This window comes from Panthera tigris, chromosome A1, assembly GCF_018350195.1.
Source record: "Panthera tigris isolate Pti1 chromosome A1, P.tigris_Pti1_mat1.1, whole genome shotgun sequence".
In the NCBI taxonomy this organism is placed as follows: Eukaryota; Metazoa; Chordata; class Mammalia; order Carnivora; family Felidae; genus Panthera; species Panthera tigris.
In genome coordinates, this window is record NC_056660.1 from 18,697,601 (window position 1) to 18,717,500 (window position 19,900).

The 19,900-nt window shown below is 37.2% G+C and overlaps 1 protein-coding gene across 1 annotated transcript in view; it reads right to left on the reverse strand.

The window, feature by feature from the left end:
* Nucleotides 1-708: 708 nt before the first annotated feature.
* Nucleotides 709-19,900, reverse strand: part of MRPS31 (mitochondrial ribosomal protein S31) — a 32,958-nt gene continuing 13,766 nt past the window's right edge. The window contains exons 4-7 of the mRNA XM_007097691.3: nucleotides 19,008-19,148; nucleotides 15,993-16,072; nucleotides 12,453-12,596; nucleotides 709-2,045 (exon numbers count right to left, since the gene is read on the reverse strand). Of these exons, the coding sequence (XP_007097753.1) occupies nucleotides 1,816-2,045; nucleotides 12,453-12,596; nucleotides 15,993-16,072; nucleotides 19,008-19,148 (595 nt within the window). The 3' untranslated portion in view covers nucleotides 709-1,815. The remainder of the gene's footprint in view (nucleotides 2,046-12,452; nucleotides 12,597-15,992; nucleotides 16,073-19,007; nucleotides 19,149-19,900) is intronic.

The following is a 19,900-nucleotide window of genomic DNA, read 5'->3' on the forward strand; positions in this document are numbered from 1 at the left end:
ATTTATAGATTCTTTTTTTCCAGAGAATCATACTGACAATTTCGTTTCTCCTCTTCTGTATCAATTTTCCACTGGTGTATGACAAATAATGTCAAACTTAGTGGCTTACAACACGCACATTATCTCCCAGTTTCTGTGGGTCACTCAGCTGGGTCTCCCTTCAAAGTTTCACAAGGCTGCAAGCCAGGCGTCAGCTAGGCTGTGTGCCTTTGCAGAGCTTAGGGTCCTGTTCCACGGTTGTTGGCAGAGTTGTTATTGGAGGCTGTAGAACGGATATCCCCATTTCGTGGCAGGCTGTCAGCGGGAGGTTGCTCCCAGCTCCTGGTGGCCCTGCAGTTCCCCGCCATGTGGCCCATGCATAGGCCTTTTCATGATATGGCAGCTTCTTCAAAGCCAGTAGAATTCTCACCCAGTTGGCTAACAAGGAGTCTTACGTAATGTACTATAATCACAAGAGTGACTAATTCTTTCGCTTTTGCCACAGAACATAACCCAACGAAGGGAGTCACCTTTACCATAGTCTATTTGCTAGAAGCAAATCTCAGGTTCTCTCCACACTCCACTGTGAACTGATGTCGCTCATAAATCGTAAAAATTTTGCATCCATGAACTATCCAAAGACGAATTCTGACCCATTTCTCCTTTTTTTTCCCCCTTCTGGAAATCTGATTGCACAAATACTACTTTTTTTTACTTTTTTAAAAGTAGGCTCCATGCCCAACATGAGCCTTGAACTGAGATCAAGAGTCGCATGCTCTACTTACTGACTGAGCCAGCCAGGTGCCTAACAAATGTTGCCTTCTTATACCAATCTTTACCTTGCTTTCGTACTTTTCTCTTTTCTTCTCTCTACTACATATGGATTTCTTGAGATCTATTTTCCAGTATCTAATCTGTTGTTACACTTCTTCACTAAATTTTTTTTCCAAAATCCAATCACTTTCGTCTCTTGCTCTATACTTTCTTATATATAGTTCATAGTATGAATATTTAAAGGCTTTACAAAGTCTGCTTTTGTTATCTGTTTCTGCTTGTGTGCAATCACGCTGCTTTGTTTCCTTATATGTTTTATAATTTGAATCCCGAGTTTATGATGGGTTCCTTCACAGGATTTTCATTTGCCGGGGGCCTGAAACACTACTAGGCTGGGGCTGCTGTAAACTAAATTCTTGTTTTGAGTCTTTTAGAATCTTCAATCCTTTGAGTTGTATGAAACTGAGTCACACTGCTAAGCACCATAATAGAAAAATAAACAGTTCTAACTTTGGCATGAAGACCTAAAGGGCTAGAGGGGGTTAGAATAAGCTGTTTATTTTTACAAGGTTGCTTCTCGCTGGTGACCCAGACTTACACAAGGGTCATTAATTTATGGTGAAATATATAAAAATATATATGTATATATATTCAAATATATAAAACATATGTGTATGTAGATATACATATTCACAGCATATAAACCTGTCTATAAATCATCTCAACTGTTACAGCATCCTGACATCATCAGATATGTGGTTAATAATTATATTTCAAAGAAGTATGGTCACTGAAAAGAAAAACGTTGGAGAAAGCAGCCTTAAACTTATTACTAATTCTAAGATATTCTTCTTGTTAAGAATTACTAGTTGATTCTGTGAATGTTGACTTTTCTTCATGCAAGAATATTCTTCAGTTACTATATATACTTTTAAGCAATTTAACATTTATACCATTCAAATCAGATGTAATAATTAACATAATATAGGAAAACTTCTAGTAAAATTATTTAATTTAGTTATAGTATCTATCTCCAGCTTGAAACAAAAATTTCCATGGTCTTCAATTGAACTGTATGCCACTTTCTTTTAGAATGTCTTGTTTTTCATTAAAATAATTTCTAAACCACTCTATATGTTCAACCTTCTGTTTAACACTCAGATATGGATTTTTGGAAAGGCCACAGGTCACCAGCTCCATGAAGTGGCGAATTGGTCCTTGTTTTGGAAAATCTTCCAGATATTTATCCAGAAATACATGTTCATGAAATTCTGAACCATCATCATCAAAACCTAGGAAATGAGATAAAAATACATTACAATTTTCATGTAAAACCTCTCTCATAAAATTAAGATTAATGGGTTTACAGTTAAAGGCATGAACTCTGTAGTAAGACCTGGGTTTTCCCACCAATTTAACAACTGTGTGATTGTGCAAATTAAGTAAAGTTCTCTGAACATCAGTTTTCAGGTATAAAATGAGGATTAAAACAGAACCTTCCTCAAGGGGTTTCCGTAAAGATTACATAGACACAAAGCTTATAAAACTCTTTTATAAGGCTTAGCATATAATACATGTTTAAAGGGTAGCAGCAGTTGCTGCTAGTGAGTATTTTAATACCTAAAGCAACTACTAAGAAAACCATATAATTAAACTAAAAAAATTTTACATAAACAAAACAAGATAGAATCCTAAAACATGTTCAAGCAGCCCACAGGAAGCTAAAAAAAAGAGGAATGAGAAAGGGAGAAAATGAACAGAAGACAACTAATAAAATGAGAGACTTAAGTCCTAACAAATCAATAATTACTTTTTTTTTAAAAAGATTTTATTTTTAAGATTTATAATAAGTGGGGCTTGAACTCACAACCCCCAGATCAAGAGTCATACACTCTACCAACTAAGCCAGCCAAGCACCCCAATCAATAATCACTTCAAATGTAATGGTCTAAATACACCAATCAAAAGACAGAGATTGGCAGAGTGGATATAAAAACATACATGCAACTGTATGCTTTCTATAAGAAGCTCACTTCAAATACAACATAGGTAGGTTGAAAGTAAAAGGATGAAGAAAAATATATCCTGTTAACATTAATGTTTAAAAAGAAAAGAAAGCATGAGTGGTTATATGATTATCACATAAAATAGGCTTCAGAGCAAAGAAAATTACTGGGGAGAAATAAAAACATTACATAACAAATGGGTCAATCCACCAAGAAGATACAGTGCTCTGAATTATGTATGCACCAAACAACAGAGTTTCTAAATATGTGAAAGAAAAAAATGATAGAAATGAAAGAGAAATAGAAAAACCCACAGTGATAGTTGGGCATTTCAAAAGGCCACCGTCAGCAATTCTGAGAACTGCACAATAGAAAATTAGCCATGACAGAGAAGAAGTGAACAACATCAACAAACGGTATCAAACTGACATCTATACAACACTCCACCAAACCATTTCAGAGGACAAATTCTGTTCAAGCATTCATGGAACATTCACCTAGCTAGACCACATCCTAGGTCACAAATGAAAATAACTGGAGTAATACATAGTAGATTCTCTGATCATAATGGAATCAAACCAGAAATCGGTAAGAGGAAGACAATAGCAAACAGTTAAAACTTAAATATACTTAAAAAGAATTCATAGGTCATAGAAGAAATCTCAAAGATAATTAAAAAAAAAAAACTCTGAATGAAAATGAACATACAACACATCACAATTTGTGGGACACAGCTAAAGCAGTCCTAAAAAAGGAAACACACAGCACTAAATGCACTTACATAAGAGGAAAAGTCTCAAATCAATCATCTTTTTTTTTTAATTTTTTTTTCATGTTTATTCATTTTTGAGATAGAGAGAGACAGAGCATGAATGGGGGAAGGCCAGAGAGAGAGGGAGACACAGAATCCGAAACAGGCTCCAGGCTCTGAGCTGCCAGCACAGAGCCCAACTCAGGGCTCGAACTCACGGACCGTGAGATCGTGACCTGAGCCGAAGTCAGACGCCCAACCGACTGAGCCACCCAGGCGCCCCCAAATCATCTTTTTTTTTTAACGTTTATTTATTTTTTGGGGAGAGACAGAGTGTGAGTGAGGGAGGGGCAGAGAAAGAGGGAGACACAGAAATCGAAGCAGGCTCTAGGCTCTGAGCTGTCAGCACAGAGCCCGACAGAGGGTTCAAACTCATAAACCGTGAGACCATGACTTGAGCCAGGTGGCCCACTCAAATCAATAGTCTAAGTTCCACCTCAAGAACCTACCAAAAGAGCAAAATAGTCCCAAAGCAAGCAAAGGAAGGAAGTAAACATTTAAAATCGATAAAACTGAAAACAGGAAAATAGAGAAAAATCAGTGAAACAAATACTTAGTTCTTTTTTAAAAAATCTTTATTTTTGAGAGCAACAGAGAGAGTGCAAGTGGTGAAGGGGCAGAGAGAGAGGCAGAAAGAGAATCCCAAGCAGGCTCCTCACTGTCAGCGCAGAGCCAGACGTGGGGCTCGATTTCAGGAACCATGAGAACACGACTCGAGACGAAATCAAAAGGCAGATGCTTAACCAAGTCGGTGTCTTAATCCACCCAAGTGCCCCCCAATACTTAGTTCTTTAAAGAAAACCAGTAAAATTCATAAGTCTCTATTAAGTCTGATAAAGAAAAAAGGAGAGGAATGAAATAGAAATGAAGAGGGGATTATCACTACAAATCATGAAATCATTCACAGCATAATAAAAGAATACCACAAACAATTATATACTAAAAATTCAACAACCTGGGGAAGAAAAAAATGGACAACTTAAAAATCGATTAAACTACCAAAGTTCAAACCAAAATATATAACCTGAATACTTATAACTATTCAAGAAATTTGTAGTTTAAAAGGTCTCAAAAAAGAAATCCCTAAGCCCAGATAGCTTCACTTGAGAATCTTATTAAACACCGAAAGAAAAACTAACATCAGTTTTACACAATCTTTTCCAGAAACTAGACCCCTCCAAACTCATTGTATAAAGCCAGTATTACCTGGTTACCAAAACCAGACAAAGACACAACAACAAAACAAATAAAAAGAGAGAGAACTACGAGCCATTATCTCTCATGAACTTAGAGGCAAAAACTTTAAACAAAATTAGCAAACAAATCCAACAATGTATAAAAAGACTTAAATGCCAGGATTAAGTGGGATTTATGCCAGCTATGCAGGGTTGGTTCAACATTTGAAAAACAATGTCATCCATATCAACAGGCTGAAGAAGAAAAGTCATGTGACACAACACCCATTTTTGATAAAAACTTTCACCAAGTTAGAATAAGAAAAACAATTTCAACTTGCTAAAGAGCATCTATAAAAAATCTACAGCTAACATCATACTTCATGGTGAAAGACTGCAGCTTTTCCCTTAAGTTCATGAGCACAAAAACAAAGTCAGCTCTTACCAATCTTACCCAAAACAGTACTAAAAATTTTAGCCACTGCAGTGAGGAAGAAAAGGCACAGAGATGGCAAAGGAAGAAATAAAACCATCCCTATTTGTAGATGACATGTTTGTCTACATAGAAAATCCCAAAGAATCTACAAAAAAAAACTCCTAGAACTAATTAGTGAGTTCAGTAAGGTTACAGGATACAAAATCAACACAAAAAATCAATCGCATTTCTAATTAAATGTAAATTGGAAGACTCAACCTATTAAGATGTCAATTCTCTCCAAATTTATCTATAGGTTTAATGCTCTTCCTATCAAAACCTCAGTGAGGTTTTGCTACAGATAAGTCTATTCTAAAATTGGTAAGGAAAGGCACAATCTTGACAGAGAAGAATAAAATAGAAACAATAATGCTAAGACTTACTGAAATAGCTATAATAATCAAAAGCATCATATTGGCAGAGGGACAGACACACAGATTGATGGAACAGAAGTGAGGGCCAGAAATAGACCCTGTTATGGACTGAACGGTGTCCCCCCAAAATCAACAGGTTGAGGTCCTAATTCCCAATGACTATATTTAGAGATAGGACCTTTAAAGAGGTAATTAAGGTTAGACGAAGTTGTAACAGTGGAGCTCTGATCCAATAGCACTGGTGTCCTTATAAGAAGAGGAAGAGACACCAAGAATGCACAGAGAGAAAAAAAAATCACGCGAAGATACAAGGAGGAAAGTATCTGCAAACCGAGAGGGCCCGGAGAAACAAAACCTGCTGGTACCTTGATCTTGGACTTCCAACCTCCAGAACTATGAAAAAATCAATCTGTTGTTTAAGCGAGCCATCCATGGTATTTTGTTATGGCAGCCCTGGCTGAGTAAGAACAGACCCACACAATTAGGCCCAGTTTTTTAAACAAAGGCACAAAACCAATTCAATGATGAAAGGGTAGCCGTTTCAACAAACGGTGCCAGAGCAACTGGATATCTATTGACAGACACACAGAAAGAACCTCAACCTAAACCTCACACTTCATACAAATGAACCCCAAATGGATCACGAATTTAAATCTAAAACTATACATCATATAGAAAAAAAATAGGGGATGGGTGCCTGGATCAGTCGGTGGAGCAGGAGACTCTTGATCTCGGGGCTGTGCATTCGAGCCTTATGTCGGGTGTAGAGATTACTTAAAAATAAAATCTTTTTTTTTTTTTTTAATGTTTATTTTTCAGAGAGAGAGACACACAGAACATGAGCGGGGGAGGGGCAGAGAGAGAGGGAGATACAGAATCCCAAGCAGGCTCCACACAGGGCTTGAACTCATGAACCACGAGATCATGACCTGAGCCAAAGTTGGACGCTTAACTGACTGAGCCACCCAGGTGCCTCAAAAATAAAATCGTAAAAAAAGAACAGAAGAAAACATAGGGGAAAATCTTCTGGTTCAAGGGCTGGCAAAGAACCTGACACCAAAAGCACCATCCGTAAGAGGAAAAACCAGACCCCATCAAAATTAAAAATTTTCCTCTGTCAAAGACCCTGTTAAGAGGATGAAACGACAACTATAGACAGGGGAAAAAATATTTGCAAACCGAATATTCAAGAAAGGGCTAGTATCTGGAATGTATATATAAAAAAACCTCTTAAAACTCAAAAGTAAGAAAACCAGACACCCCAATTAGAAAATGGGCAAAAAACAGAAACAGACATGTCACTGAAGAAAATAAACAGATGGCAAACACACACATACAAAACACGGTCAACCTCTGCAGCGATGAACGAAATGCAGATTAAAACCATAATGAGCTATTAACACACATTCATCAGAAGGTAAATAAATCTAAAGACAACAAGTGACGACACCAACTGCTGGTGAGAATGAGAAGCAAAGACTGTTCGCACATTGCTGGAAGGAATATAAAATGGCACAGCTACTCTAGAAATCAGTTTAGAAGTTTCTTTAAAAAGTGAACATGCAACTACCATATGACCCAACAATGTCACACCTAAGTATTTACCCTAGGGAAATGGAAATCTGTATTCATACAAAACTCTGTCCACGAGTATTTATAGTACCTTTATTCACAATAGCCTCAAACTGGTAACAACCCAGGTGTCTTTTATCAGGTGAATGGCTAAACTATATGGCATATTCAATTAAAACAAACAAACCCACAAACGTACTGATACATGCAACAGCTTGGATACATCTCCAGAGAATTAATCAGGCGGAGTTGAAAAAAAGCCAATCCCCAAAGGTTACACATTATATATGATTCTATTTGTATATATTTTTAAGTCTATTTATTTATTTGGAGAGAAGAGAGAGAAAGAGAGTGCTCGTGCAAGCACACAGGGGAGGGGCAGAGAGAGAACCCCAAGTAGGCTCCAAGCTAATGACGTGGGGCTCAATCTCAGGAACCGAGAGATCATGACCTGAGCTGAAATCAAGAGTTAGATGCTTAACTGACTGAGCCACCCAGGTGCCCCTGTATATATTTCCTGAACTGGGAAAATAATAGGAAATGTAGAAGCGTTTTAATGATTGTCAGAGATCCAGGACAAAGGAGGGAAGGCAGTGGGTGGCAAACGGGTGTGGTCATAAAAGGTGTATGTATACAAAGAGCTCCTTGAGTCGGAGCTTGACTGGGGTGGTGGTCACATGACTCTACATGTGATAAAATTGTACAGAACTAAATATGTACACACAAAGGACTACTTGTAAAACTGGTGACATCTGAACATGGTTGAAGAACTATCAATGCCAATGGCCTGGCTGTAATGTTATATGTAGTCTGGTTATGTAGGAAGTAACTATTGGGAGAAAATGGGTAGAGGCTGTCCAGGATATTTATTATTTCTTCAGTGGCATGTAAATCTACAATGATCTCAAAATAGGAGGCTTGAAAAATGCTTTGTGGGGCACCTGGGTGGCTCAGTAAGTTAAGCGTCGACATGGGCTCAGGTCATGATCTCGCGGTCCATGAGTTTGAGCCCCACCTCAGGCGCTGTGCTGACAGCTCAGAGCCTGGAGCCTGCTTCGGATTCTGTGTCTCCCTCTCTCTCTGCCCTTCCCCTGCTTGCACTCTGTCTGTCTGTCTGTCACTCTCTCTCAAAAATAGTGAACATTAAAAAAATAAAAAAATGCTTTCTAATCACACTTGGAGTTAGTTTATATTTACTGAGAGATTTTTAAAAAATTTATTTGGACATTTAAAGATCTATACATTATTTTTATCAAAACAAATGTAAATAAAAGGGGCGCCTGCGTGGTTCAGTCAGTTAAGCATCCGACTTTGGCTCAGGCCATGATCTCACAGTTCATGAGTTCGAGCCCCGCATCAGGCTCTGTGCTGACAGCTCAGAGCCTGGAGCTTTCTTCAGATTCTGTGTCTCCCTCTCTCTCTGTTCCTCTCCTGCCTGCACTCTGTCTCTCTCAAAAAGAAATAAACTAAAAAAATTAAAAAAAAAAAAAAAAAAAAGCAAAACAAAAGTAAATAAAAAAAAATCAAGGTGGTAGATTAACAAATGGCCACATATCACCCCTATGTTTCTATTCATGCCCTTTACAGTGTGGCTTTGCCATTCTTCCCATAAATAGGTGCAGCCTGTCTCTCAAACCGGTGAATTCAGGGTTGGCCAAGTGACCTGCTTTGTCAATGGGGTATTACTAAACACAGTGCAAACAAAGGCTTGAAAAACACTTACACATCAATCCTTGCTCTTCCTTACTGTTAGGAACTCTACCGCGGCCATGTGAAGAAGCCCAAGCTGGTCTGTGAGATGGTGAGTGACATGTAACCCAGGTATCTCCATCTTCCCTGACAACAGCCAGCACCAACAGCCAGACACGTGAGACCAGCCACTCTAGAAGGACCCACCCTCAGCGAAGCTGCCAAAACCATCCAGAAAACCCCAAAATTCATGAGCGGTTCCAAACTTAGTTGTTGTTTTATTAAGTTTTGGGGTGGCACATTATGCAGCAAAAACTTGATACATTTCGGAACACAATTTGGTGGCATATCTATGGCTAAAGAACATTCAAGAGCAAGACTGTTAACTGGGTACTGGTAAAAATATGATTAAGTTTAAAGTCAAAGTCAAAGCTAAAATAAAAATGTTTTTATTATCAATCCAATATAAAATCACTACTACAAAATCTAAGTGGTAATAATGCCACCTAACTGCTCTTGCAAATCTCTATGCTGGCAAAGCAAAACAGAAGGGACAAACCAGTTCTTAAAAAAAAACAAAACAAAAAACAAAACAAAAAAACTGAAAAAAGATACTTCAAATCAGAAAATAATTTATGTGTTTTACACGGCAAAACAACAAACTGCAATTTTTTTACATAAATGAAAAACACAACACTGGGAAGCGAAGTTATAAACACAGGACACGTCATTTTGTCATTTTCAGTATTACGTTCAGAAACCGGCATGGCCTGCCCTTAGAAATAAAACCCCTTTCCCCAAAAGCATCAAAGTAAATCTTCATAAAGCTAACTGTTAGTAGAGACAGCATGACGTTTTATTCATCTTAAAATTTAAAAATAAGAATCTAGAAGAATCTTATTGAACTGCTGAGGCTCCAAATTCTAATGCCAGTCTCTTAAAGTATTCTGAAGTTCCTAAGTGTATATTGAGGGAAGTGATCAAAGTGAGAAAGTTTCCACAGTTCCTTTCCTGTTTTTCATTCAGATAACAATTGGCTTAAGGAGCTGGAAATGAGATACCTCCCTTTCCCACCCTGAAGCATCAATAATATGTACCATGTGTATGGAAACTTGTCACATTTATCTCCCCAACCTAACCAAACTACGTGTTTTTTTTCCTTTTGTAAAAAATAAACTCTCTTAAAAATCAGGTCAAATTTAAGATAAGTTCCTGTGGAGTATGGACATTCAAGATTTTGATGATCTTAAGTGTTTTATTGATGACAATGTATACCAACCCATACTTTCCTAATACCCTACTTGGTGGTTCCTAGAAAATACATATCCTCACTAATAGTTTAAGATTTAAAATCCTTACAGTAAAATCCTCTCACAATATTGTTGTTGTAGGAACAGGGAATGATGAGGTTGATGATCCTTTACTTGTATAATAACCTCACTTGTTTCTCAGAAGAATCCCATAAAATAAGTCCTATTATTGTTCCCATCATTTCATAGACAGGAGAAGTGAGGCTTAGAGAGGTCAAGCATACAACTCACTCAAAACTGGAACCCTTAACCACTGTCTCTCCTAAATAAAGTCACATTTATTCTACCTCAATATTGGGTTTTAAAACCATGTTTTTAACTGTGAGGACTTGGAACATCCAAATTTCATCAAATAATGAAATCTTCCCTTAATATTACATACTGTATTCTGTTAATTTTTTTCTCTAAAATTAAAAAAAAATTTTTAATGTGTATTTATTTTTGAGAGAGAGAGAGAGAGAGCGCGCAAGAGAGAGAGAGCGCAAGCAGGGGAGGGGCAGAGAGAGAGGCAGACACAGAATCTGAAGCAGGCTCCAGGCTGTCAGCATGGAGCCTGACGCAGGGTCTGAACCCACAAACCGCGAGATCATGACCTGAGCCAAAATTGGACACTCAACTGACTGAGCCATGCAGGCGCCCCTCTCTGAATTTTTTTAATGTTTATTTTTGAGAGAAAAAGAGCACAAGTGGGGGAGGGGAAGAGAGAGAGGGAGACACAGAATCTGAAGCAGATCCAGGCTCTGAGCTGTCAGCACAGAGCCTGACGTGGAGCTCGAACTCATGAACCGTGAGATCGTGATCTGAGCTGCAGGTGGTTTCTTAACCAACTGAGCCACCCAGGCCCCAGCTTTTTACTCCTTTTAAAATCCTATGTCCATACAGGAGGGGAAATGAATTAACCATTATTCACATGTCTTATATGCCAAGAACTGTGCTGAGCAAACCAATAACTTTGTTTTATTTCTTATACTCTTCCAGTGAGGTATCTTTAATTTTACAGATGAGGAAACTAAGGCTCAAGGTTAGTTTCCTCAAAGGCAAATGGCTAAGCAATGGGAGAGTTCAGATCTGTACTCTGGTTTGTACAACTGAAAAGTCCTTGGGTTTTTTTTTCCTGACACCTACCAGAGTATGGAAAGCATAATACTTTGGCAAATATACATGTTATGTAACAGATGAAACACAGCATCCTTTATTACTGCATATACCACACAAATACACAAAATATTACGAATTTGCTAAAGAATTGTTAAGTCTCTAAAAAGTTTTCCTAAACAAAGTAACACTTCATCAAGATAGAAGACAAAATATTTCTGATATTTAAGTTTCTGTTCCATTTATTAATCCAAACAAATCAAACGTCATCAAAAAATAAAATATTAAGGTGACCGTATAATACTACAAAGGTTAAAATATGGACTATACTTTCCCAAGATTTACTGAGGTGTTTGCAACTCCTACCTAATTGTACCATAAAAGTAAACGAACCTCTTCTAATTGAAAATACATCTAAAACGTTTAGCTGATAATATAAAAAATACCACAAAACATAAGTAGCACAGTAATACTGTTTTCCTTTTGAGTGAGGAAGAGGCGTCATCTCCAGAATAATCTCCAGGAAAGTAGGTAATAGCACCAAAGCATCTAGGTATGCTGCCAGAGTTCCAAGAAATTTCGAAGCCTTCCAACATTTTTGCTTTGAGTGGTTTTCAAGTACAAGAACCTTGCACCTCATTAATGCAATGGTTTTATGAGTAGAAGATAACCAGTTAAGGCTTTGTAAGAGTTGTAATGTTCTCTAAAATTGAAATATGATGTCATTCCCAGGATTAAATGTATGAGATTTTCCAGATAATCCTGGCTGAGCAACCAGAGAACTGTCATCATTTGCAGTCAACACTTTCATGTCACAAAGCAATTCATGATGCATTTCTGCCATACAACTTTACTTCTTTAGTTTCCTTATCAAACATCTAGAATTCAGGGAAGTTCTAACATTCCTTTTATTTTATTTTCTAAAGATTTTATTTTTTAAGTAAACTCTACACCCAACATGGGTCTTGAACTCACAACCCTGAGATCAAGAGTTGCATGCTCCATTAACTGAGCCAGCCAGGTGCCCCTCTAACGTTCCTTTTAAAAACACTGTGAAATTTCTTTTCAGACACCACGAAGAAATTTATACAAAGTTCTGAAATTCATGTAAGTATCCAGACTCTATGACTGAACACCTGCCAGATTTAATCTCCATCACTGAATTGTATAAAACTCTGAAATTAAGATTTACCTGCTTCGTTGTTAATCGGAAACTCCCACAGTTTCCCCTCTTTGGTCCACTGGATCATCTCTTCAAAACCATTCTGAAGGGGCTGTTCGTTTACCTCAGCTAACTGCTTAGCAAATTCCACATCCCAAAGTGAAGGTGCTGTCTCTGTATAATAAAAACATTTCAAATAATCACAAGTCAATGCGTATATATCTTTATTTTTACAAAAATGTTATAATCATCTCCAAATTGGTGAAACATTTCAGGTCCTGAGGGATATACATAAACAGTATATAATGGAAGGTCATTCTCTGAGAGCTCAAACTGTTCAAAAATGACATAAAAAGCCTGCAGCAACCACAATTGCAAGCCTTGGCTTCTGTTTTACTACACTGCTAGGCAAGCAAGCCCTGAAGTCTCACTGCCCCCTCTACTGGAAAGGAAAAAAAAATATGTATTTTGTTTAAGGATGTTTCCATGAATGTGAATATTTTTTATAAGACATGTGACTTTGATATTTAAAGTCCAGCCTGTTTACCTTTTAGTCTGTCAAGATAAGTCACCAATATACAACTAATAAAGACCAAAGAAATGAAATTAACATAATAACCATACTACTAACGGATACGGAGCACTTACTCTGTGCTAATGCTTTTTCTACATTAGTTCATTTAATCCTCACAACCAACCCTCTAAGTAAGTTAATATCATGTTAGCTTATAACCACCATCATATCACATTTTAATCATCTTATTTGCTTTGGACATGTAAGACACTTTGCAAGAATGAACTGCATTTCCACCAGTCACTGTTGGTGGGAATGTAAAATGGCACAACCTCTTTGAAAAATAGTTTGGCCGTGACTTTAAAAATTAGAAAATACACTTCGCATACAACCATTTGACTCCTAGATATTTACCTGAGAGAAAACATATGTCCACACAGACTTGTATACGAAAATTCATGTACAGCCACGTCTGACTGCACACTGACTGCTAGATATTAAGTATGTTGGCCTAGAACATCTCATACAGAGAAAAGATCATAGCAGTTAGGCTTAATTAGCCACATTTCCAGAGTAATCATAACAGCAAAATAATTATCATAGTCCCATTTTATAGATTTATTCAGTGGACACCGATGAACCTATGTCTTTTCCATGATCATCAACACCATCATCATTACGTTTTTTTCTATTTAAAAAATTTTTTTAATGTTTTATTTTATATTTGAGAGAGAGAGAGAGAGAGAGAGAGAGAAAGAGAGAGAGAGAGAGAGAGAGAGAGAGGGGGGCAAAGCGTAAGCAAGGGAGGGACAGAGAGAGAGGGAGACACAGAATCCGAAGCAGTCTCCAGGCTCCAAGCTGCCAGCACAGAGCCAACGCGGGGCCCGAACTCACAAGCAGTGAGATCATGACATGAGCTGAAATCGGACACTTAACCGACTGAGCCACCCAGGTGCCTCAACGCCATCATCGTTGTTGCTAATAGCTGCATCTACGTACTGAATGCCCACTGTGCTCCTACACTTCAATTACACATTAGTTCATTGAATCCTTGACAGGTATGTATCAGCCCTATTTTATAGATGGAGAAAGGAAAACTCAAAGAGGTCAGTATGCCAGAATATGAATTTGAATAATCCACATCAAATACTGAAACTCCTTCCATTAAGCTATCTGGCCTCTTGGCTCTAGATTACTCCAGGATAAGGAGGAGGGTCTATGACTATATCCTTTGCAGCAGTGGTAGGAACATGGAGGGAGCAAAATGTGGGAATCCTGGGATAGAAGAACTCATTCAATCAATCAATAATTACTGAATGTAAATTATATGTCAGGCATTATTTTAGGTGATAGGGAAACAGCAGTGAATAAATGCTAAATTTAAGTCTGCATGTTGCTGCTACTGTATTTAATTGGGAACAAAAGACGTTCTTTAGACTCATGCAAGTATAACTTATTAAACAGTACCTTCATTAGAGTAAATTTTCATAAATTTGCATATTACTTTCCTTATTAAAGTACAATCATTTTATACCGTTTTATAAAATTTCAGTACTTCCTTGCCAGCTAATTTCAGTTTTAGGAACAGGATTTCTGATCAAAAAAAGCAAATTGGCTTCTTCAAGAACACAAGTGCCTCTTCTGGTTGTTCATTAGGTGGACAACAGTGACTGCCCTGACAGTAAATTCCCTTTAAAAAAGAAAAAAAATGTTTATTTATTTATTTTGAGAGACAGCAAGCTCAAACAATGCAGTTTTCACATAAGAGAAAGGAGGTTGTTCTCTTAGCTTTCTTTTCAGTTTTAAATGAACAAACACTGATTGATTAATGTAAATATCATATTAAAATTAGATAAAGTGATCTCATATCACTTGAGTTTTCCTCTATGGATAGATATTCTATAGCTCAATTTGTTCAAAAAAAAGCATTTACAATTTAACATAACTAATTCCTATGATCTGTAAGCCACTTGGCTAGGTGCTGCTGGGTACACAAAAGTCGGTGAAACCTAGGCCCCAACATCTAAAGGTTTATTGAATATTGGGAAAAATCAGATGTTTATATAAGTAAGTGATAGATTAAATGAGACACTGGAGGCTGGCCTCAGAACTTAAAAATCAATTATAAAATTATTTCTATGAAGTCCCAAAAGCTAACTTAGAATCTTTGGAAATGAAAGTCACTTGTAAGCTGAAGACCATTTGCATTGAATTTTCTCATCTATTTTAAGTTATCACTAAACCATATTTAACGTCAAGCAAGAGGACGCCTCGTATCTCTTTGAATTAGACTTCAAATGATGAATTTGAAGGATCGGACTTCTTACCCAAAGAAGAAAGGGGGAAGAATAAAGAACAAGGGCTAACTATGTATTAAGAAAAAAACATGAGACTGCTAAATAGATCTCCTGAATGCTCTTCTTCCCAGCTCCGAAACGATCTCCAAATCACCTCACTAAGTTACTTCTACAAATGCTATCTCCTCTTCTGGACAGCAAGCTGCTCTAGGGCCGAAGCCACAGTTTAGCTTTTGTGATAGCACAGCTGCAAATGGTAGGTGATCATTAATGTTCTAACCCAAATCAGCAGCCAACTGATAGCTCTGGATTCAGGAAGCTGGTAGGAGTTACCTCCCGCTGTCTCATAGCATGCAACATTTCAAGGGACACACGTGACCAAGACTGGCAATGTCAACAACTACGTTCATAAGCAGGACCCAGGTCAATGACAGGATGGCTTATTAAAATACTTGACATTATGTAATCAAAACGTGAAGGACGTTGTTGAAAGATGGAATGTTTGTCTACTTGAGAAACAGTGTTGTTCTTTTTTTTATGTTTATTTTTTTTTTTTAGAGAGTGAGCGAGGGCACGCATGCATGGAAGAGAGAAAGGGAGAGAGAGAGAGTCCCAAGTAGGCTCCGTGCTGTTAGCACGGAGCTTGATGTGGTGCTTCATCCTGCAAACTGAGAAATCATGACCTGAGCCAAAACCAAGACTTGAACCCTTAACTTATTAACACCCCAGCACCCCCCAATGGTGTTGTTCTTAACAAACCTGTTTCGGGTGCCTCTTCAGTAACGGCCTTAAGGTCAAAAATATTAAGTCTCTTCCCCTTGAGTATATTTTTCCTAAGGCTGGAAAAGAAAAAACAATTTAAGTTAATATTTTTATACACTGCCAACAAAAAATTCTTTAGAAAAAGAAAACTGTATATGAAATACTCAATGTAGAAGTTTAAAAATATTCCACTGACTCACACCCAGACATTTTAACTAAATTTCTGCATCTTTAGAACTGACAATGAAAAACCGGAACAAATGCACTTGAATTTTTGCATCATGATACAATAAAGCGGGTTAAGTAGTTTAATGTCTAAAACAGCTAATTGAAAAGATTAGTTTGAATTGCCATAATTTTTACGTGATCCATTTCATATTAAGGTTTTAGAAAACTCAACATTAGACAGCCATTAAAATATGCTAAATTAAAAGTTGTTGAAGTCAACATTTGTCTTAGTTTAAGGGCAGAAAACACTGCATGTTTAATTACAAACTATAATTATAAAAGATGGCACAGATAAATCAAAACATTCCCACTTATAAAGCAATCATTCTGTAATTTTAACATAATGATTAACTTTCTTTATATAACATTTTTAATTAACTATTGAAATTAATGTCAGAGAGTTAACAGATAACTTTTCCTTGTATATTTTAATCAACTGCTTCATGTATCAACTTACATTCATACTTACATAAATTTACTGGCAGATTAAAAGCCAGTTTAAAAAATGGACAGTTACTTTTAAAATACTTTTGAATACTTTTCTGGATCACATTACTTTTTTCTACAATATCACACTAACTGAAAAAATGCAAATACCATATTAAAATTAGATAAAGTGATCTCAAATCACTTCAGGTTTTCGCTAGCAGGTCCCCAAGTATTTTAAACAAAGGTATTTATGCTCCAGAACCATCCTCAGGGCTTGCATTCTTCTCTGCGCCCAGCAGTCCCCAACTTTGCATCAGGTCAACAGGATGATGGATTAAGGTGACTCATGGTAAAGAGGGAATGATCTGGTAAAGTATGGAATTTTAGAAGGTACTAAAGGGGAAAGGAAGGGAACAGACGTTTTCATTGCATCTACTATATAGAGTCTGCACATTCCTTTCCTATTTCTCAAGAAAGCCATTTAAGTTGGCATCTCCTAGATGAGGAAACAGACCAACGAGGCTATGCAAGTTGCCGCAGTCCCAGGATTAGTCTAGCACAGTGCCAAGACTCTGAGGTATGCTAGGGCCAGTGGTCTGTGCCTCACACTTCTCTGTTCTCTTACTGAAGGAATCAGCCCAGGGCATATTAATGGTGGATTGTCTCAGGCTGTCCCAGGACAGAGCAGGGAGAACAACTTGGTGTCTTACCACTGCTTTCCCTAACTCTAGAGTCCTTCAGTCAGTTTTTTAATATAGCCATTATATGCACATAAACCCCTGTCCCACTTTTTTAGCTACTCCCTTCCCACTTTCTAATTTTTCTTTTAAGATTTTACTTAAAAAAAAATTTTTTTTAATGTTTATTTTTGGGAGAGAGAGAGAGAGAGAGAGAGAGCGCGAGCAGGGGAGGGACAGAGAGAGAGGGAGAGACGCAGAATCTGAAGCAGGCTCCAGGCTCTGAGCTGTCAGCACAGACCCCGACATGGGGTTCAAACCCATGAACCATGAGATCATGACCTGAATCCAAGTCGGACACTTAACTGACTGGACCACCTAGGTGCCCCTGTAAGATTTTACTTTTAAGTAATCTCTACACCCAACTCGAGGCTTGAACTCACGACCCCCAGATCAAGAGTCACAAGCTCTACTGACCAAGCCAGTCATGCGCCCGCCACCTTCTAGTTTTTAATGACAGCTAATATCATTAAGAATCAAATTATGATATAGCATTCTGACATAATTGCATGGAATCATGGAATCATTTCAACAAAGAATGATTCAAACAAGACTGAAATTAAATATTCTTTTTTAAAGTAAGTTCTATACCCAATGTGGGGTTTGAACTCATGACCCCAGATCAAGAATTGCATGCTCTACTGACTGAGCCAAACAGGCGCCCCTGAAATTAAATATTCTTGAGGAATCTTAAGTAAAACTCCAAATACTCATTCTATTTTATCTAATAATATGTCATAGGTATAAAATCACTTTAAATTAGTAATTCAAATAATTTCCCAAAGTCACTGTAACCTCTTGAACTTCCTTTGTTAACTGCTGACCATCTTTTACAATTTTCCTGTATAAATTCATAGTTTAACTTCTGAAAAGAGCTAACTCAAGTTGCTGGAATTATAATTAAAAGAAAATCCACGGAATACATAACACATCAAAAATACTCCACTGTAGGCACCTCCTCCTACAAAGATCAGTTAGTTTTTGTCACAGCGTGCTATAAATATCTGGTTCCCTGTCCCCAACTTTCACTTTATGGGCTTGAAGGAGAGAAAGCAGAAACTTCATGTGAATACAGACAGCTTTGTATTATAAAATAATTATGTAAAACATGGCTTAGCACCTTCAAGTCTGCAAATTACCAAATTCAAATTGCCACAAATAATCTACCACTTTCAGATATTATAATGGATCTTCCTTTCTTTCTTTTTTTGATGATGGCTTATTTCTCTAAGATATGAATAATGATAATTATATAGATAAATATAAAGGTTATATGAATATACATTGTTATGTATGAATCAGAATGAAAAATAATGCTTCTCACAAAATGTTCATTTGTTCAGCATTAAATCAGCTCCACTTATCCTAAAATCAGGAGACCTCTATTCATCGTGGGTAAATGGGAGAAAGGGCCCAACTTGATTAATGGTATAGAAAAGCATAAGACTGCTAAACCCAGAACACCTTTTCCTCTGTAAGACATGGTACACGCAGAGTGAGAAAACAGATATAATTGCATCTATAATGCTCAAACACCTATCAGCAATAACAGGCACAGAATAAACTAAACCTACAGAGAAACAAACAAAACCAAAGAGACTGCAAAGAGCCTGAATACCTTTTTTTAAGATCATTGGTCTTCTTCTGGCCCACGTAATCGTTAGATCCTTCATCAAACTGAATTTGATGCACTGGTCTTGTACTAACTCTAGCTGTGGAAGATTTGGCAATTTTCATATCTGATATTATGTTACTGACACTGAAATAAGAAAAAGGTCAGTTATTAGAAATTTTAGCTACAGAATAGTAAAAAACTTTCTTACACATGAGATTCATATCACTTTGTTTATACTTCACTTCTATGCAGTAATATAGCATTAAATGTTATGTTTAAATGAAAGATTTTTTTTAAGTTTATTTATTTATTGGGTGGGGGGCGGCAGAGAGAGAGGGAGAGAGAGAATCCCAAGCAGGCTCCACGCTGTCAGTGCAGAGCCCAATGTGGGGCTCGAACCCACGAACTGTGAGATCATGACCCGAGCTGAAATGAAGAGTCAGGTGCTTAACCGACTGAGCCACTCAGGCACCCCTTAAATGAAAGATTACATGTCACACACACATTATTAACATTCACACTCCACAGACCACCGAGATTTATGTTTCCTTCTGAAACCTAACTTTTGAAGGTGTTCTTCAGAAATGTGAATTTAAAACATGAATTAAAAGTGTTGTTTATTTAAAAAAAAGTGTCACTAACGAAAAAGTATCAAACACCTGAAGCTGTATATCGACTTCAAACAGGGCATCAAGTATGAGACGAGAGGATGGATGGGAAGGTGTCAGCTAAACGTAACGATAAGAGCAAAAAAAACTGAAGGAAACAGGCCTGAAGACGATCGCACTCTGCACACGACCAACAGATTATTCAATGGAAAAAATGAATCTTCTCAGAGAAACTGTCTTTTTTTTTTTTTTTTTTTAATTTTTTTTTCAACGTTTTTTATTTATTTT